At 45.9% G+C, this 21,001-nt stretch overlaps 1 protein-coding gene across 1 annotated transcript in view; it reads right to left on the bottom strand.

The window, feature by feature from the left end:
- dnah5 (dynein, axonemal, heavy chain 5) overlaps window positions 1-17,562 on the bottom strand; it is a gene marked incomplete at both ends in the record, with an annotated part of 523,851 nt that extends 506,289 nt beyond the window's left edge. Inside the window, 1 exon segment of the mRNA XM_084308323.1 lies at window positions 17,359-17,562. Coding sequence (XP_084164449.1) covers window positions 17,359-17,562 — 204 coding nt within the window.
- Between the last annotated feature and the right edge of the window lie 3,439 nt (window positions 17,563-21,001).

Below are 21,001 nucleotides of genomic sequence, written 5' to 3'. Positions count from 1 at the left end.
ACAAAAATATCTCAAATTTTGTTAGCTTACGTGTAGTTAGCTAATAAGTCACATCGTATCATAGAATAGAATAGAAATACTTTAATCATTCCGATTTGTAGTGTCAAATTTCCCTCGGGATGATTAAAGTATTTCTATTCTATGATACCAGTGCCTTATTAGCTAACTGCATGTAAGTTAACAAAATTAGCAATCTTTTGTAAGCTATGTACGCTAGCCACAATGCTAACTCTTATAATGGTAAATCCCAGTCACATTAGCACATAAGCTAACAAAATTTGCGATCTTTTTGAGAGACTAAACTCTTTGTTCTTGGTGGTAAATTGTGTTGATGTTGGTTTTGTTTCATCAATAAATGAGGCAGAATACACAGTGAATGTATCCTTTTTTGTTTATTGCACTTTGTTCTTGCTGCAAACAAATAATGAATGCTAATGTTTAGCAGTCGCGAGGCTATTTAAAGATGGCGGTTTAGTGTTTTGTGTAGGACGTCCCCGCGTAGCGCAATGATAACGTAGTGACGATTCTCTCTTCTGAACAATCAGTGGTCTGCAGTGTTTCACGTCACTTTTTTTGTATCACTTCTACCCGCCTGGAACCTCGAAAAATCAGGTACTAAAAAAGTACCCGGTACAAAGTACTATATCTGCAAATTTTGGCAATGGAAAACCAAAAAGGCAGAGTAGAGTAGAGTAGGTACCATGCAGTGGAAAAGCACCATTAGCTAACACTTTTATCCAAAGCGACTTACAAGTCATCAGGAAGGGCACAACTCTAACCAGCTGAGTAACAATGTTCATCAAAGTGTTGAGTGCTACAGTATATGTTAGTATATTAGGAAAGGTGCATGACAGTAAGGTTAGTTAGTGCTACTAGCCCTCCTCGTCATTGTGAATACAGAGTACATTACATGCTGCTAGAAGTATAGTACTCACTACTCAGTCACGAGAATGGATACTTAGCTAGCTGCATAACGTATATTTTGCTATATTTTTCCAGTTTGTGAATGTAATCTTTGCTAGCTAACTAGCTACGTTAGCCAATTAGCACTTGTTTACCTTGTAACAGACGTATTTCTGCTTGTTTTTATTTTTTATATCAATTCTTTGTTCTCACTTTTTTCTGTATTTTTCTCCCATCCCAATTTAGTCGTTATGCCAATTCCCTTCCTGGTCATTGCACGCATTGCCCCACTGTCGGCCTGGGGAGGGAGAAGACTACCACATGTCTTCCTCCGATACATGTGGAGTCAGCCAGCCGCTTCTTTTCACCTGACAGCGAGGAGTCTCACTGGGGGAACGTAACACGCTCACGCTATTTCCCCCAGATCCCCCAGTAGGAACCGCAGTTTACGACCAGGACTTTTCCCACTTCAATGACAGAGCTGCTGTTTAATAATATTGTCGCGTTGTGGAAAGCAGGATGAGAGAGCGTAGATTTTATGCTATACTATTTTATTTCATACTTATCTTGTCTAGCACAGTCTCTAACAGTAACAGTAAGAAGCATTTTGGATAAAAGTATTCTGTACTTCTGTATGACAACAATGTATGCCTTTCAAATGTTAAATGATAAATGATTAAATGATACACACTGAAATCTACGCTCTCCTCATCCTGCTTTCCACAACGCGGCAATATTATTAAACAGCAGCTCTGTCATTGAAGTGGGAAAAGTGAGCATTAAACAGCAGCTCTGTCATTGAAGTGGGAAAAGTGATTAAACAGCAGCTCTGTCATTGAAGTGGGAAAAGTGAGCATTAAACAGCAGCTCTGTCATTGAAGTGGGAAAAGTGAGCATTAAACAGCAGCTCTGTCATTGAAGTGGGAAAAGTGAGCATTAAACAGCAGCTCTGTCATTGAAGTGGGAAAAGTGAGCATTAAACAGCAGCTCTGTCATTGAAGTGGGAAAAGTGAGCATTAAACAGCAGCTCTGTCATTGAAGTGGGAAAAGTGAGCATTAAACAGCAGCTCTGTCATTGAAGTGGGAAAAGTGATTAAACAGCAGCGCGTCTGCACTCAGAAGATGGCGCGACAATATTGCTCTGGCGTTGAAGTGGGAAAGCGGCAGTGAAGTCTGCCGCTGCCGCGGGGGCGTGCCACGGCGTGTCACGTGGCCGTCGCGGCCAATCAGGCGAACCCGGAAACCGAAATCCGACTAAATCCGTTGCGGAAGTGATACACGCGACCAGGACACACGCATACCCTGCCGGCGTCCCCCCCGCTAACACTGACCAAGCCGGAGGTACCGCTGACAGCTGGATTCGATCCCAGAGTCTCTGCGGTGGTAGGCGAGTGCATTCTCCGCTGCGCTACCCAGCCGCCGTATTTTTGCTTGTTGATCTTCGAGATAATTCAGCTGGGCATGGGGCATCCCTCCTGCACTGTTTTATCCACTGTGGCCTCTTTCCTCGTGGGTTTTGGGCAGGGGTGTAATGTACTTGAGTAATTGTACTTTGTTACAATACTTAAGTACTGGTTTTGGGGGATTTGTACTTTACTCGAGTATTATTAGGTTTGTATACTTGTACTTTTACTCAATTACATTTCAGAGAAAAAAATACATTCTTTTTACTCCTTACATTTAAAATGCAGACCTACAAAGTACAAAGTACAAATCTCGCAGGTCCAACAATTTAAATGAGTATATCTGTTTCTCTGGTCGAACTAACGGTAACGTTATTAATCTTGCGGCCGCTCTTTATTTAAAAACAGCCAATCAAATCCCCATCAATGGAAAATTAACCCGCCCCATACCCATGCTGATTGTTTCTTGTGCAAGAGTAGAAAGAGGGGATCTTTGATTAAACGCCTGCTATCAGAAGAATAGACAGTCCGAAAAAAAGTTTTTACTTTTACTTTTTTAGTACTTAAGTACATTTAAAAGTAGAAACTTTTTTACTTTTACTCAAGTGTGTTTTTTGCCAGATACTCTGACTTTTACTTGAGTACGATTTTGAGACGGTACCCATACTTTCACTTAAGTATAATTTCTGGGTACTTTTTACACCCCTGGTTTTGGGTTTAGGAAACGGGACAAATATCACTCCCCCCTCTAAACTTTTGCGATATCTGCTATCCGATTTGCACAAACCGTAGGCACAACCAGCCACATATGGATGGACTTGTCCAGTGGTGAAGGGGTAAAGTACCTTTTTTATGGTGGGGACCGTCACATGGTTACTTTTCTCATATATCTTTTTAAGTAAATTATATTGTTTAAGATAAGATAAGATAAGATATTCCTTTATTGATCCCCTTGGGGAAATTCAGGCATCATAGCAGCATGGGGGGGAGGGGGGGGGGGGGTACAGGTAGTAAAACAACAACACAGTGTACAGGTAGTAAAAACAACACAGGCAGTGTAAACAATTTGGTCAATATGGTCAATATAATTTACTATCTGACTAGCTGAAGAAATATTCACATTATTCACAGTGTCACATAAGGTGCAGTATGCATAAGGTAGTGTTATAATTTACTATCTACTGAGTATACATTATTCACAGTATCACGGTATCCACTGAAATATACATTATTCACAGTATCACAGTATCCACATAAGGTGCAGTAAGCCTAAGGTAGTGTAGGTTGTCCTCCTTGGATTCCTATAAGTCCCAGGTCAATGTCTGGTAGCAGTCGCTGTCGCTGCCCCCTGTTGTGGAGCCTGGAGGCTGCTAGTCGCTGCCCACTGTTGTGGAGCCTGATGGCCGCTGGTATAAAGGACTGTCCGAGGCGGTTAGTTGAGTGTCGTGGGGGAATGAGTCTGTGGCTGAACAAGCTTCTCATCTTGACTAGCTCGTCGTAGAGGGGGTGGTAGGGGTTCTCCATGATGGCAGCCAGCTTCCTTATCATCCCCCTCTCTGCCATCACCTCAAGTCTAGGTAGCTCGACTCCCACCACGGAGCTAGCCTTCCTCACCAGCTTGTTGAGCTTGTTGGTGTCCCTTGAGTTGATGTAGCCTCCCCAGCATACCACAGCATAGAAGAGGATGCTGGCCACAACAGACTGGTAAAAAGACTGCAGCAGTCTGTTGCACACATTGAAGGACCTGAGTCTCCTCAGGAAGAACAGCCTGCTCTGTCCCTTCCTGTAGAGGGCCTCTGTGTTATCCGACCAGTCCAGTTTATTGTTCAGGTGTACCCCAAGGAACTTGTATGAGTCCACCATCTCCACATCCACCCCTCGGATGGAGATGGGAATCGGGGGGGGCCTCTTCTTGCCCCTCCGGAAGTCCACCACCAGCTCCTTGGTCTTACTGGTGTTGAGTTGGAGGTGGTTGCTGTCGCTCCACCCCACAAAGCTCTCCACCAGGGCTCTGTACTCCTCCTCATCATCGTCGGTGATGTAGCTTACGATGGAGGAGTCGTCTGAGAACTTCTGCAGGTGACACCCGCTTGAGTTGCGGCAGAAGTCTTCTCACATTTTTATATTATATACTCAAAATGTAAAACTTTCTTTTTTGTGCCTCTCCTCCTTGAAGGTAATGAAATCAAGGTTCCCTGCCACACTTACAATGCAGACGCCTCATTTAAGTTAAGTTAAAAGGAACACGCCAAGCTTACCGTCTTCTCCAGAGAGAGACAAGAAGATAGATACCAGTTTCCTCTCTGTGCGTTCAGTAGAAAGCTATCTGGCTGCATGTTAGCCTAGCTTAGCACAATGAATGGAAGCAAACAGTACCGGTTAGCCTAGCTTAAGAGAGAGAGAGAAAAAGGAAGAGAGAGAGAGGGGGAGAGAGAGAGACACAGAGAGAGAGAGAGAGAGAGAGAGAGAGAGAGAGAGAGGGGGGGGATAGAGGGGGGGAGATCGAGTAAGGAAGAGAGAGAGGGGGGATAGATAGAGTAAGGGAGAGAGAAAGAGAGAAAGGAATAGAGAGCGAGAGAGGGGGGAGAGAGAGAGAAAGGAAGAGAGAGAGGGGGGATGTAGAGAGTGATAGAGGAAGAAATAGGGGGGAAGAGGGAGAGAGAGAAAGGAAGAAAGAGGGGGGACAGAGATGTAGAGCGATAGAGGAAGAGAGAGAAAGGAAGAGAGAGAGATATTAAAAGAGACAGAGGGGGGAGAGAGAGCGATAGAGGAAGAGAGAGAGAGAAAGGGATAGAGAGAGGGGGGAGGAAAGACAGAGAGAGAGAGTGAATGCTTTGTATAAAGGCACTATGTAAACACAGTCCATTTACCATTGACTGTAGTGCCTTTTCAATTGCAAACGCTTCAAGGTCAGAACTGAGCCGAGTCCTTCACCAGCTAGCTATACGTTATGCTAATTACCACGGGACAGCTGTTTCAATTCAGTTGTTATGTCTGATGCTATGTGTGACGTATAGTGATGGCACAGATTACTTGTAAAAATAATCTGATTACTCCTTTAAAAAGTAATACTTACTTTACTGATTACTTGATTATCAAAGTAACTTAGTTACTTTGAAAGTAACTAGGTTACGAAGTCGTCGTCGTCCCCCCTGCTGCTGCCACAACATAAGAATGCCAACAGTTTTTTTTTTTTATAAATAATGCTTTATGGAAAGTGCATTGATTGATTGATTGATTGATTTATTAACAGATTGCAGAATGGGTACAGTACAGTACAGCTCAATACATACAATTGTTAAGGGGATGCAGAGCAGAGAAAGACTTTCGTCTTGTTTACATCAGGGTCCCCCATTTTCAATACATGACATACAGATAGACAGTACTGCTACATCTATACATTTATGACATATCAGATTTGCAAATACAGTACTGTTTGTGATACAAAAAGTGTCCAGAAAAAGAGTGTATATACATTTGACGTAGAAACTGTACATTGGGGGAGGTTGGGTGGGTGGGGTGGGGTTGGGTGGGTGGGTGGGGGCTGTACATTGGAGGTGGGGGGGGGGGGGGTTGGGTAGGAGGGGGGGGACACTGTACACTGTACATTGGAATACTGACAAAGCCATACTTGGTCATTTACTGTACAACTGGGTTAGGACATTTGTAGGGGCCAGTTTCGAATTGCAGTCTCCTGTAGGTGTTCTTTGAGAGTGTTTTTGAAAGTGGGTAGTGATTCACATTCCTTTACAGCTTTGGGTAGGGCGTTCCACATTGATGTGGCATAATTGCAAAACGTGTTTAGTCCCTTGTTTGAGCCGAATCTGGGTTTAACATGATTTGTGGAGCTCCCTCTGGTGTTGTGATCGTGGTATTCACTGACCTTTGGGAAGTATTTTGACATGTACATGGGTACCTTGGTCGCGTAGTGTATCTTGTAGACCAGGCCCATTGCAAGTTGCTGTACTCTGTCGTCTACTCTAAGCCATCCTAGGTTGTCAAAGTGGGCAGGGGTGAGGTGGGTTCTAGGAGTAAGGTCAAGTAGTAGTCTGACCAGTTTGTTTTGAGATGTTTGTAATTTTGTTTTTAGCGCCTTTGAGGTGCTTTGGTGCCATGAGGTGCACGCATAGTCGTAGTACCCTTGAATGAGTGCTCCTGTTAGAGTCTTCAGGGTATTCTTGTTTACCAGGGAGGAGATCCGGTACAAGAATCTTGTTTGTTGGTTGACTTTTTTGATTACATTGGTTGCCATTTTGTCACAGGAAAGATTTGCCTCCAGGAATCCAGGTATGTAATTTCATCTTTCCTTGTGACAATATTGTCACCCACTGTAATGGTGGCACCATTCACGTGTATTTACACTCAAATATGCGTTAGGAACTGGAGACCGCTGTGGCATGTTGTTCATACCTCACTGTTCATACTTTTTGCAGATAACTCCCCAATTGCACAGTCCTGCTAAATATCCCATCCCACTGTATTGTTATTTGTATTCAAATGAGTGTATATTCTTGACCACATCTTGCCCGTCTGGCCTATTTTTTATTTATTTCATAATACTATTCTATTCTATTCTATTGTGCTTAACTTAACCTTAGTTCATATTTCATTTTATTTTATTCCACCAGAGAGAAAGGAAGAGAGAGATAGAGAAAGAAAGGAGAGAGAGAGAGAGAGAGAGAGAGAGAGAGAGAGAGAGAGAGAGAGAGAGAGAGAGAGAGAGAGAGAGAGAGAAATAAAGGGTGGAGAGAGATGTAGAGAATGATAGAGGAAGAGAGAGAAAGGAAGAGAGAGATAAAGAAAGAAAGAAAGAAAGAAAGAAAGAAAGAAAGAAAGAAAGAAAGAAAGAAAGAAAGAAAGAAAGAAAGAAAGAAAGAAAGAAAGAAAGAAAGAAAGAAAGAAAGAAAGAAAGAAAGAAAGAAAGAAAGAAAGGGTGGAGAGAGATGTAGAGAGTGATAGATGAAGAGAGATAGAGAGAGAGAGAGAGAGAGAGAGAGAGAGAGAGAGAGAGAGAGAGAGAGAGAGAGAGAGAGAGAGAGAGAGAGAGAGAGAGAGAGAGAGGCAGCTTCACCCTGAACTTTACTGAACTCCTACTTTCCTGCTTATTAAACGTCAGCTTCGGTGCAGACGCTCTCCGTGTGTTTATTCCCTGAAACATTAATGGCGAAAAGCGATTGTTTTCTGAGAGAAAAGCGATACACGGCCCGGGTAACTCCAGATCCCAAGGGGTCAGCTCACCTTGTCCTGATACCCTGCTTTAAAGTGCAGCATCGTCGCCGTCGCCACGCCTCCGACAAAAGACGGGGGTCTCTTCAATGCCTCTTAATTGTCGCCATTACTATTCATGAGATAGCGGAATTCCTGGCTTCCCCGCCCCCGGAAGCGAAGAGGAGGAGAGGAGAGGAGGATCAGGAGGCCTGGCCGGGGGAGACAATGTGGCTCACCTCCGCCAGCAATAGGCATCTAATTTAGCCTGACAGAGAGGTGACTGCCCTGAAATTATGAGATGGTCTCTCCTCCAAAGGGGATGGCTAACCAGACACGGCAGGGCAGTGTTGGGTGACGGTCTGTCGGATTGGATCAGGAAGGGCTGCTGTATCGCCTTACGAAGCCCGTGTGCTGGGTGTCCGGTGGAGAGGTTACGGTTACAGGTGGACTCTCTTGAACTACTACAGTACTACTACAGAATCCATCTTCTCATATGCATTAACCCTTTCACTACCACACTACAGAAGGTGAACCCTTTCACTACCACACTACAGCAGATTAACCCTTTCACTAACTCACTATAGAAGGTTAACCTGTTCACTACCACACTACAGACGGTTAACCTTTCACTACCACACTACAGAAGGTTAACCCTTTCACTACCACACTACAGAAGATTAACCTTTTCACTACCACACTACAGAAGGTTAACCGTTCACTACCACACTACAGAAGATTAACCTTTTCACTACCACACTACAGAAGGTTAACCGTTCACTACCACACTACAGAAGGTTAACCCTTTCACTACCACACTACAGAAGGTTAACCGTTCACTACCACACTACAGAAGATTAACCTTTTCACTACCACACTACAGAAGGTTAACCGTTCACTACCACACTACAGAAGGTTAACCCTTTCACTACCACACTACAGAAGATTAACCTTTCACTACCACACTACAGAAGATTAACCTTTTCACTACCACACTACAGAAGGTTAACCCTTTCACTACCACACTACAGAAGATTAACCTTTCACTACCACACTCCAGAAGATGAACCTTTTCACTACCACACTACAGAAGGTTAACCCTTTCACTACCACACTACAGAAGGTTAACCCTTTCACTACCACACTACAGAAGGCTAATCCTTTCACTACCACACTACAGAAGATGAACCTTTTCACTACCACACTACAGAAGGTTAACCCTTTCACTACCACACTACAGAAGGTTAACCCTTTCACTACCACACTACAGAAGGTTAACCCGTTCACTACCACACTACAGAAGGTTAACCCTTTCACTACCACACTACAGCAGGTTAACCTTTTCACTACCACACTACAGACGGTTAACCTTTCACTACCACACTACAGAAGATTAACCTTTTCACTACCACACTACAGAAGGTTAACCCGTTCACTACCACACTACAGAAGGTTAACCCTTTCACTACCACACTACAGCAGGTTAACCTTTTCACTACCACACTACAGACGGTTAACCTTTCACTACCACACTACAGCAGGTTAACCTTTCACTACCACACTACAGAAAGTTACCCCTTTCACTACCACACTACAGAAGGTTAACCATTTCACTACCACACTACAGAAGGTGAACCCTTTCACTACCACACTACAGCAGATTAACCCTTTCACTAACTCACTATAGAAGGTTAACCTGTTCACTACCACACTACAGACGGTTAACCTTTAACTACCACACTACAGAAGGTTAACCCTTTCACTACCACACTACAGAAGATGAACCTTTTCACTACCACACTACAGAAGGTTAACCCTTTCACTACCACACTACAGAAGGTTAACCCTTTCACTATCACACTACAGAGGGTTAACCCTTTCACTACCACACTACATAAGGTTAACCATTTCACTACCACACTACAGCAGGTTAACCCTTTCACTACCACACTACAGCAGGTTAACCCTTTCACTACCACACTACAGCAGGTTAACCCTTTCACTACCACACTACATAAGGTTAACCCGTTCACTACCACACTACAGAAGGTTAACCTGTTCACTACCACTACAGAAGGTTAACCCTTTCACTATCACACTACAGAAGGTAGTGAAAGGGTTCAGGGCACCAGGGTATTGGTGCTGATTACCCACTTTGATTTAATTTAGATTCACAAGGTCCCGGTTTCATGTGGATTCAATCAGGGCTGGTGCTGCCGGGTTCAAGGGGTTTCAGCGTCTTGGAAAATATCATCATGTCCATAGCTCTGTGTTAAATCTCTGTACAGCTTTGACTGGTTAATATAGTTAATGTAACGTTTGGGCCTTTTGCTCTCACTTAGGAGTAAAAGTCCTAGCGCCACCCTGGAGTATTTCACCCTTTTCCTCTCTTCTAATTTGTCCTGATTGCTAATTAACGCCTGCTGTGTGTAGTTGACTCTCCTTCATAACGCTCACCTGTTGTGTTCTCTCATTGTCAGTTCTTCTCTGTCCACAGGCGTGAGTACTCTACCAAGAAGCATTTGTTATCGCTCATGTCGGGAGCACAATTGTGACACCACGTTGGCGTTGGTGTGCTTAGCCAATTTTGTATTCATGCTATTATGATATATATCTATCGTGTTAATGTGTGCCCACTGCCCAGCAAACATCACGCAGTTTAGCGTAAACTGCATTGGCATTTTGGAGACTACTGTCTCTTATTTCCTTTCCCATTTCAAAGTGTTTGTTTTTCGTGTTGTGACGTTGGTGGAGATTATTGTTGTTTCACAATAAAGAAAGACGTTACTTGTGAAAGCGCAACCATCGTTTCCGACTACTCTCTTCAACTCTCAAAAAAACTAAATGACAAACATCTCAAAACAAACTGGTCAGACTACTAGGATGGCTAACAGAGTACAGCAACTTGCAATGGGCCTGGTCTACAAGATACACTACACCACTAAGGTACCCATGTACATGTCAAAATACTTCCCAAAGGTCAGTGAATACCACGATCACAACACCAGAGGGAGCTCCACAAATCATGTTAAACCCAGATTCGGCTCAAACAAGGGACTAAACACGTTTCGCAATTATGCCACATCAATCTGGAATGCCCTACCCACAGCTGTAAAGGAATGTGAATCACTACCCACTTTCAAAACCACTCTCAAAGAGCACCTACAGGAGACTGCAATTCGAAACTGGCCCTTGTAAATGTCCTAACGCAACCCCCTCCAATGTACAATAAATGTCCTATTAAACCCAATAATACACAAGACCCTCTTCTTGGGACCAAGTAAGGTTTAGTCGATAATCCAATGTACAGTTACCCCACCCCGCCTAACAGTTTAATAAGATTAATAACAAAATGTGCTATATATAGCCTACCGTCTGCGTCGAATATGAAATAAAGGCATTTAAATAATAAATACATTTCTTTAATTTTAATTAGCAAAAAAAAAATCTCTCTTTTGAGGAAGTGTCAGTGACAGGGAAACCACTTTCGCATTATTTCCACTCGCTCCGTTGTTGAGCGAATTGTTGATTGTGGGTGGTGGCTACAACCACAGAAGGAGCTGAGGTATGCAGATCAGAATCACATTGTGGGGCGGCGTGGCTCAGGGGTAGAGCGGGTTGTCCAATGATCGAAGGGTTGGTGGTTCGAATCCCGCTCAAGCCCATGTCCATCCCACTGCCGTTGTGTCCTTGGGCAAGACACTTAACCTACTTGCCTCGTATGAATGTGTATGCATGTGAATGAATGTTGGTGGTGGTCGGAGGGGCCGTAGGCGATGATTATTCGCCACGCTTCCGTGAGTCTGCCTCAGGGCAGCTCTGGCTGCAATTGTAGCTTACCACCACCGGTATGACTGTGTATGAATGAATAATGGACTCTGTGAAGCGCTCTGGGTCTCATGAAGAGCGCTATATAAATCCAAGTCATCATCATCATCATCATTATCATCATCACAGGTATGCTAAATTCAGAATGGCTTAGTTCACTGGGGGAGGACCTTGTCTCATCTGAACTGGAGGAATGCGCAAAAAAGAGAATTTGAGACATAGACAGTGTTGGTACAACCCCACATTGCTAGCAAACAATGCTAAACACTGGAAAAGGCCATTTATAAGATAGTTCCCCTTTAACAGGTTGCACCCTCTAGGGGTCATGAACATTCACAGCAGATTTGTGACTGTATGACAAACGGGAGATATGCTAATTTGAATATTTTGCCTCGATGGGGTCACTATAGAGGAGGGCTGGGCGATAAAATGATAACGATAATTATCGCGATATATTTTAATAATCGATATCGGAAAAAATATATATCGAATTTTTAATAATAATAATTATTTTATTTTGTTGTGACCTGCAACAGGGCAGTTTTAAAACCAGAGACAGTGGACAGACTTGTCTTTCTTGCCTGCAACTTAAAGTAATGGCTTTGCTTGTCCAAATGACAATACTGACCAAATTGAGATATATTTTTCTCTCTTTCTAATTTAAAATACAGTTTGAAACCGTCTGTACACAGTAGGCTATGTGTGCTAGCAGAGCTAGACTCCAGTCACGAGTCACGGTGCATGTTTGGTGGTTTGTCCACCAAAAAAGCGCCAAAAGATAGAAAAGAAACTAGCAGAGCCAGACCTATTCAACTCCCCTGGAGCCACAGCCAGCAGAGAAGCTTGTTTACTTTCGCTTTCAAACCAGCTGCAGCCTGAGAACTGGAGTGTGAGGGGATGTAACACTAAAGATGGCGGCAACGACAAAGAATTGCTGCAAAATAAACATACATCTGTTAAAAATAAATAAATAATAAAATAAAATGTAATACTTATATCGATAATTAGCAATATCGAGTGATATGATATCGTTATCGAGATATCATTTTTGGCCATATCGCCCAGCCCTACGTGGGGTTACAAAATGATTGGCCTTCTTCCTCTTGTGGCAATCCGGCCATTACTTTTCAAGATATGGTGAGAAGAGATCCCCACACACACACACACACACACACACACACACACACTCTCTCTCTCTCTCTTTAACCCTTTCACTGCCACACTACCAAAACGGTTAACCCTTTCACTGTGACAATTCACAGAAGGTTAACCCTTTCACTACCACACAACAGCCGGTTAACCGACCGTCGGTTGTGTGATAGTAAAGGGTTAACCTTCTGCCGTGTGGCAGTGAAAGGGTTAACACGCACACATGCACTGCTTGAGACATATCTCCCCACAGAAACCTTTGATTGAATTGATTGATCAGACACACACACACATAGATAGTGTGTACGTAAATGAAAATGTATGTGTCTGATAAAGAGATAGGTATATATGGATGAAAAGGCATGTGTCTGATAGGGATATATTATTAAAATATTGTATAATTGGCTGATATGAACATATATAATGTATGTAAAAGCAAAATAGTATATTATGCTGTATTGTATTATGAATTAATTATGAGTAGGTATTATTGTATTGTATTATGAATTCATAAGGCGTATATATTGTTATATTGTATTATGAATTTGATTAGGGTTTTTATTGTTGTTTTAATTGTCTGTATGACATGTAAATGTTGTGAGTGTATAAGTCTGTAACTGTATTTTGTGTGTTATGGACCCCAGGAAGAATAGCCCCAGCACTGCTGTGGCTAATGGGGATCCAAATAAACTTAAACTTAAACACACACACACACACACACACACACACACACACACACACACACACACACACACACACACACACACACACACACACACACACACACACACACACACACACACACACACACACACACACACACACACACACACACACACACACACACACACACACACACACACACACACACACACACACACACACACACACACACACACACACACACACACACACACACACACACACACACACACACACACTTAAGAGCTCACTCTCTCTCTCTATCTCTCTCTTTAACACACACACACACACACACACGTGAATACGTGCACAGTGCACACACACACACACACACACACACACACACACACACACACACACACACACACACACACACACGCACTGCTTGAGACATTATCTCCACACACCAACCTCAAGACTGTTACAATGACTATTATCAGTGATGATCAGAGACACAGCGTCTCGCTGGGGGGTCCGGGAGATCGTCTGATCGCAGGGGAAACAACCAACGCCAGCCAGGCTTTTTGAATTGGATGAGCAGGAGGCTCATCAATATTTCACTGCTCCATGACTGATGTGTCTCTGGACAACTGTCTGGCTGGGAGCTGGGAGGAGGAACAGGAGAGCAGCCTGCATTATGGATGAGGGGGGGGGGGGGGGGGAGAGATAGAGAGAGAGAGATGTAGAGAGAGAGAGATGTAGAGAGTGATAGAGGAAGAGAGAGAGAGAGAGAGAGAGAGAGAGAGAGAGAGAGAGAGAGAGAGAGAGAGAGAGAGAGAGAGAGAGAGAGAGAGAGAGAGAGAGAGAGAGAGAGAGAGAGAGAGAGAGAGAGAGAGAGAGAGAGAGAGAGAGAGAGAGAGAGAGAGATGCGCAACCCCACTGTCACCCACAACCCCACTTTGGCTTGCGACCCGTAGTTTAGTGATTTCTCAGGTGAGTTAGCATCAGCTATGCTAACCTTTAGAACTGCTAACACAGTTCAACACCGATCCGTTGTTATTTAAATGATAACACGAGAGGTAGCTATAGGTCAGGGGTGGGCAATACATTTTTACAAGGGGGCCACATAAGAAACCTGAACTGTGTTGGAGGGCCGAACCAATAATAATAATAATAATAATTATGCATTTGATTTATAAGGCGCCTTTCAAGGCACTCAAGGTCGCCGTACAACAATTTAAAAACAGTTCATTCACAATCACAATCCATTAAAAAATAAAATCAGACAAAAAATGTAATCAGACAAAGGCCTGCCTAAACAGGTGGGTTTTGAGGTGGGTTTTAAATGGGATGATGGAGTCAATGTTCCTGATGTCGGGGGGGGGGGGGAATTCCAGAGGCGGGCGGCAGAGCAGCTGAAGGCTCTTGACCCCATGGTGGACAGACGGGCTGGGGGGACGGTCAGGTTGATGGAGGAGGCAGACCTGAGGGACCGGGTGGGAATGTTGATGTGGAGGAGGTCGGACAGGTATGGAGGGGCGAGGTTGTGGATGGCCTTGAATGTATGGAGGAGGATCTTGTAGTCTATGCTGTCTTTAATGGGAAGCCAGTGTAGTTGGCGTAGGACGGGGGTGATGTGACTGATGACTGGGGTTCTGGTTATTATGCGGGCAGCAGCATTCTGGACCAGTTGGAGCTTATGGACGAGTTTGTGGGGGAGACCAAAGAGAAGGGAGTTGCAATAATCCAAGCGGGAAGTGACGAGGGAGTGGACCAGGATTGCGGCACTGTTGGGAGTGAGTGAAGGGCGGAGGCGGTTGATGTTGCGAAGGTGGAAGTAGACGGACCGGATGGTGTTATTGATGTGGGAATGGAATGATGCTGTTGAGGACGACACCCAGACTCTTGACCTGGGGGGAAGGGGAAACCAAGGAGTTGTCTATGGTGAGGGTGAAACTGGGGTGCTTGGTGAGTGTGGACTTGGAGCCAATGAGGACTACCTCTGTTTTATCACTGTTTAGTTTGAGGAAATTTGAAGTGAACCAGGATTTGATTTCCTGTAAACAGGCACAGAGGGAAGAGGGAGGGAGGGAGGGTGGAAGTGGGTTTGGAGGAAACATAGAGCTGGGTGTCGTCCGCATAACAGTGGAAATTGATGTTGTATTTACGGAGAATCCTACCAAGTGGGAGGAGGTAGATGATGAAGAGGATAGGGCCAAGGACAGAGCCCTGGGGAACACCGGAGGAGAGGGGGGATGGATGGGATGTGAATGATTTTAACTGAATGAACTGAGTACGACCAGAGAGATATGAATGGAAGCAGTCTAGGGATGTGTGGGAGATTCAAGTTTCAAGTTTCAAGTTTCTTTAATAGTTGTCATACAGAAGTACATAATACTTTTATACAAAATGCTTCTTACTGTTGCGCTCCAGAGACTGTGCAAGACAAGATAAGTATGAAATAAAATAACATAGTAAAATTAGAAGTAAAAAAAAATGAGGTCACAGTGTTCAGTTTAGACATATGTACAATGTTCGATGCAGAATAGACGTAGTTACCATACAATATACAATACTGTGCAGTGTACTAATATACAATACTATATAGTGCAAGGCAGAAATGGAGAAATGGGACGAGGTGCAATTTAGGTACTGTTCAATTATCTAGCGGTCTCAGTCAATGAGTCAACTAGATCTCCCCATTGAAAGGGTGCAGGCGATCAACTGTTTATACCGGACCAAAGGAAACAATTCAGACTCTTGCTTGAACGTTATTTATTTAGGATATCCCATCCAAACGCTCCAATATTCCACTGTCATTGACTAATAGCCACCAGATGGTCAATTTAGACAGCTCGTAGCTGGTAGCATTAGTCCTTAGTTAGCAGCATTTAGCATTTAGCAGCTTGGTAGTAGTAGTGGCATTTAGCCAGTTAGTAGTAGCTGTCAGCATTTAGCATCGGTCAGTAGATTATTTACCTATACAAAACAGGAAACAAAACGGCATCCATTAGCCACATGCGCTACATACATAAATGATAGTTATGAACAGAGTCAGTGCATACAAGAGATGATACAATGCAACGTACCGTTAGCCAGTTAGATCGCCCACGGGGCTTTTCTCATTACAGGCATATGGCTACGTGTGTCGCTTAAATAGTGCGTCACAGAGACGCTGAATCGGCCTCACCTGTCCAAATCTCAGTCCCCAGGCATCCTACAGTTGCAGTAAACGCCCACTAGGTGGCACCAGATGATTAATAATACTTGTATAATAAGTGCCCCTATAATAATGATAATAATAATAATATCTCTGTAGGAAAGGCGCTGGATAATTCTCCACCTCCCACCTAGTATTCTGGCCGTAAGGGCTCAGAAAACTACCCAAACCATACAAATTGTTCTACCCATACAAATGTACTTATATTTAAAGGGAAACAAAAGAAAAGATACAACTCTCGTTCTATCTACAGTGGTAGCTCAACGGCGTCCGTGAAAACTACGTAAGTTATGTCGGCAACGGGCGATTTTCGACGTCCTCAGTTGTGCCAGAAACAGGCGACTTTCGACGTCCTTCTTTGTGCCAGAAACAGGCGACTTTCGACGTCCTTCTTTGTGCCAGAAACAGGCGACTTTCGACGTCCTTGACTTGGTCATTGTTCCTCAATTGTGAAAGGGTTTCAGCAACGCCCTCGTGGTTGGCCCTGTGGACTTCTCCTTCCTGCCCAGCCAGGCATAGTTCATCGGACGTGTTATGGAGTTCCTTGCCCGTAACTGCATCCCATTTTGCAGGACCGGGCCTGCCTGGTGTGGGCTTCCTTGCACTTGAGGCCCCTTTTGAGGTACTTTTGGGCCAGTGTCTTTGGTCTCGCCTCCGTGGCGCTGTGCCTCCCACCTTGACCAGACCGGGTCTGCCTGGTGTAGGCTCCTTTCCACTTGGGGTTCCTCTCGAGGCGCTTTTGGACGAGTGTCCTTGGTCTCGCCTCTGTGGTGTTACGCCTCCCACCTTGACCAGACCGGGTCTGCCTGGTGTAGGCTCCTTTCCACCCGGGGTCCCTCTAGGGGCGGTTTTGGACCAGTGTCTTTGGTTTGGCTTCTGTGGCGTTACGCCTCCCACCTTGACCAGACCGGGTCTGCCTGGTGCAGGCTCCTTTCCACTCGGGGTCCCTCTTGGGGCGTTTTTGGACCAGTGTCTTTGGTTTGGCTTCTGTGGCGTTACGCCTCCCACCTTGACCAGACCGGGCCTGTCTGGTGTAGGCTCAACGCCATGCGAGGTCCCTCCTGAGGCTTTCTCCGTTCTCAGGAGTGCCGACTGTGAGATCCTATGGTCGTTAGGGAGTGATGCAGGTTGCTCCTTCGCACCAGGTGAGCGGCCACTCTCGGTCAGGTCTACCGCAAGGTGCTTCTTCACTTCGACGGCCTTTGTCCCCATGGAGTGTGCGAAGTGGGTCAATGATTGGCGTGCCGTCAACTCTACCCCCTCAAAGAGGTCCGGATGCGCACCACTCACAGTCTTGCCCAGCGGGCCGTCTCACAGCACCAGATCACCGACTCTCCCCACTCTTTGTGGGACTAAGCGACCCTCCCGGGCGCTGATGAGCAGGTCGATGGTCTCGGGCCGGCTCAGTTCTCCTGGCTGGACACGTGGGAAGAACAGCTCCAGCTGCTCAGAGTCCACCACTCGGTCCACCTTGGCAATGTCCTCAAGTCCATAGCAGAGCATCTCATGGCACCTTGAGGTCCCCTTCGGGGTCCATACCTTGATCGCCACCACATACCTCTTGGTATCGACTTTGACTGCCATCTTCCCAACACCGTACACGACCAGTGTGATTGGCTCGCCGGTCAGCCCGAGTCTCTTGGCGGCTCTGTGAGTGATATAGTTGGTGTCGGAGGCGAGGTCCATCAACGCTCCAACACAGTCTCCTCCTCTTGTTGTGACATCCATGAGCATCATGAGGACTGGGTATTCTTTTATGCCGCTTTTGTCCAACAGGCTCTTGCTGGCGCACACTTTGGAGGTTGTTTTGTTCGTGAAGGCCTTTTTGAATGCTTCCATTTGGAGCGCAAACCCAGCGATGACTTCCTCCTGCTTCTCTGTCAGGCCTTGGGGTCCTCTCCTAGCTCGTGGCTCCTCGGTTGCTTCACTCCTCCCTTGCGTCTTGGGGCAGAGAACGAAATGATGCTCGACAGGGCCGTCCTCTTCCACACACTCTTCCTCATGGCAGAAGAATCTCTCCCTGCACCCGCTGTCAACCCTGTGATAATCGAGACATTTGGCACACATCCCTGCCTTTTTCACCTGGGCTCTCTTCTCCGTCAATGAAGCCTTCTTGAAGGCCGGGCAGAAATAAAGTCTCCCTCCATGTGCTTTGTCTCCACACATGGTGCACAGGTCCCTCTGGGACTCCCTCCTGACATCACTCACTGTTGTTCTGGTGAATGACTGTCTTTCACTACCTCTGTCGCTCAGCATCTCACGCTGGGTTGGTCTATCGCCAGCGTGGGTGGTTCCGATCTCCAGCTGCGCTAGCCTCTCGAGGATCCTTTCCTGTCCTTTCAAGAATGACAAGAGCCTGTCGAAGTAGCTTCTGGGCGTGACGCCATTTGCGGGGTCACGCTCGTAGGAGATCCACTTCTCTCTCATGCCTATAGGCAGCTTCCTCTCTATGGCAGCGACAGTTAAGTGGTTCTTGATAACATCCTCCATTCCAAGGTCCTTCAGGTCATACAGTGCGGTTTCCACTGCCTGGACCAGGTCTATCATCGGCCTAGGCTGGTTGCTTCGCACTGCAGGTACTTCTTCCAGGTCCTTGAGGATCAGGCTTGCGGTCACGCTCCTGTCCCCAAAACGGTTGTCTAGGAGCCTGAAAATGTCATCCGCGGTTCTGCAGCGATCCAGCCCAAGCTTCTTCCTCAGTGGCTCTTCCACACTGTCCAGTAGGTGATACAGTTTACACACTGGTAAACCTGCGGTTTCTGCCAGCGCCTGGAGGTCCTCCCAGTTATCCCGCCAGCGCCAATAGGTCCTTCTGTCTCCACAGAATTTGGGTAGATTGATGGCGGCGAGCTTGATCCTAGGTCGGGCCCCCTGGTGGTCTCTGTGGTGAGCGAGACCTTCCTGCGTTGCGCCCTCATCACCTGGTGATGTGGCGCGGCCACCTCGTGACTGAGGCGTGTCAGTGGGGTTGGCATGAATATAGATGGTGACGGATGAACTGAAACGGGGTTCCCTGCTGGGTTGTTTTACCCGTGGGGGTGATTGCTTTCCAGCATGATGGAGAGGCCCACTTCCTGCGGTCCCTACTCCATACTGGAGATGGACGGCGTTGGAGGCCTCCTCACGGCTGCCGGGAGGCAAAGGAGGGCTTCCATAAGCGCCCTCTGCTTGACGGCTGTTACACAGGGGAGGTGAATGGGCATGAGCGACCGCCCCTTCATCGTCGGCGGACGGGGAGGGGTCAGCTTCAGTGGCATGTTGAGGAGCGTCCCTGGTGACGCCAGGTGGGCTGGTTACGTCGCCATCCCTTTCAACGTCGTGTACCTTTTCCTCCTCTTCATCCTCGTCGTCCAGCTCAACGCCACCCTTTCCTCCAGGCTCTAGGAGGGTCGACCACCTGTCCATTAGTGCTGCTCTTTCCTCGTCTAGGTGTCTGTACCGCTTCCCCAATTCAGCTATGTTGGGAGTTGGAAGAAAGTATCTCCACTCTCTCACCATCTGTTCGAAGGCGTTGAGTCTCCTCTCCAATTTGTTCCCCTCCAACGCTCTTTTGTCTTTGGGTGCCCATTGGGTGCTGAGTCTCTTTGTCTCTTCCAAGGCCTCCTTGAACTCCACTTCAAGGGGGCCTAACTCTGGCTGAACGAAGCGGGACCATACCTCAGAGAAGATCTTCTTCTCCAGTGCCGTTTTCCTCTGCTTGCTTGAGTCTTTCTTTGCTGTGGCGTCGGCTATCACGGTAGCATGTGCGGCTCCGTCGGCCTCCTCCAATGCTCCAACATAGTCTCCCGTCGTGTCAACGAGCTTAGCAAACTCTACTTGAAGAGCTTTCTTGTCGTTGACCAGCTCCGCTGGCGATGCGGTGTCAACATTGTCAGCTATCTGGTTAGCTCTCCTTGTGAAAGCTGTTTGCGCCGCAGTACGCCTCTTCTTTAGCTCTTCCACATCTACACCCTCCATTTTGTCCCAGTCAGCCGTTGCCCCAACTGGAGCTCCTTTTGCGGCTGAGTCACTGGTTGCAGGCAGTAGTAAACAATGGGGTTAACAGTCAGAAGCACAGTTGTACAGTTGGCGTGTAGCAGTGTGATTACAATGATACTGCTCCCAGCAGGGGATAATGACGGGACCGTTTGGTGGGTCAACGTAGTTTTGCTTAACTCACTTGAAACCTGGTAATGACCACAATGTGAGTGAGCAAGTAGGATAGAGTTGGTGAGCACCGTTACAGCCTTTGGTTAATTCATTTATAGTACAGTTCACAACGTGAAGAGCAATTTGAAGACTGTCGGATGAAACAGTCACTTTAGGTTAGTTCATCAATAGCAACGTTCACGGCGTTTGGAGCAACAATATAATTGCAAAGTTCAACACAACCAAGGCATAGGCGTGTCAATGATAATGTTCACAGCGTTTGGAGCAACAACGTAGTTGCTTGGTTCAACACAGCCAAGGCATAGGTGTGTCAATTGATAATGTTCACAGCGTTTGGAGCAACAACGTAGTTGCTTGATTCAACACAGCCAAGGCATAGGTGTCAATGATAAGGTTCACAGCGTTTGGAGCAACAACGTAGTTGCTTGGTTCAACTCAGCCAAGGCATAGGGTGTCAATGATAATGTTCACAGCGTTTGGAGCAACAACGTAGTTGCTTGAT

This window comes from Notolepis coatsorum (genome assembly GCF_963971535.1).
Source record: "Notolepis coatsorum genome assembly, chromosome: 2".
Classification (NCBI taxonomy): domain Eukaryota; kingdom Metazoa; phylum Chordata; class Actinopteri; order Aulopiformes; family Paralepididae; genus Notolepis; species Notolepis coatsorum.
Note: the sequence above shows the minus strand (reverse complement) of the source record. Positions and strands in the feature narration are given on the sequence as shown.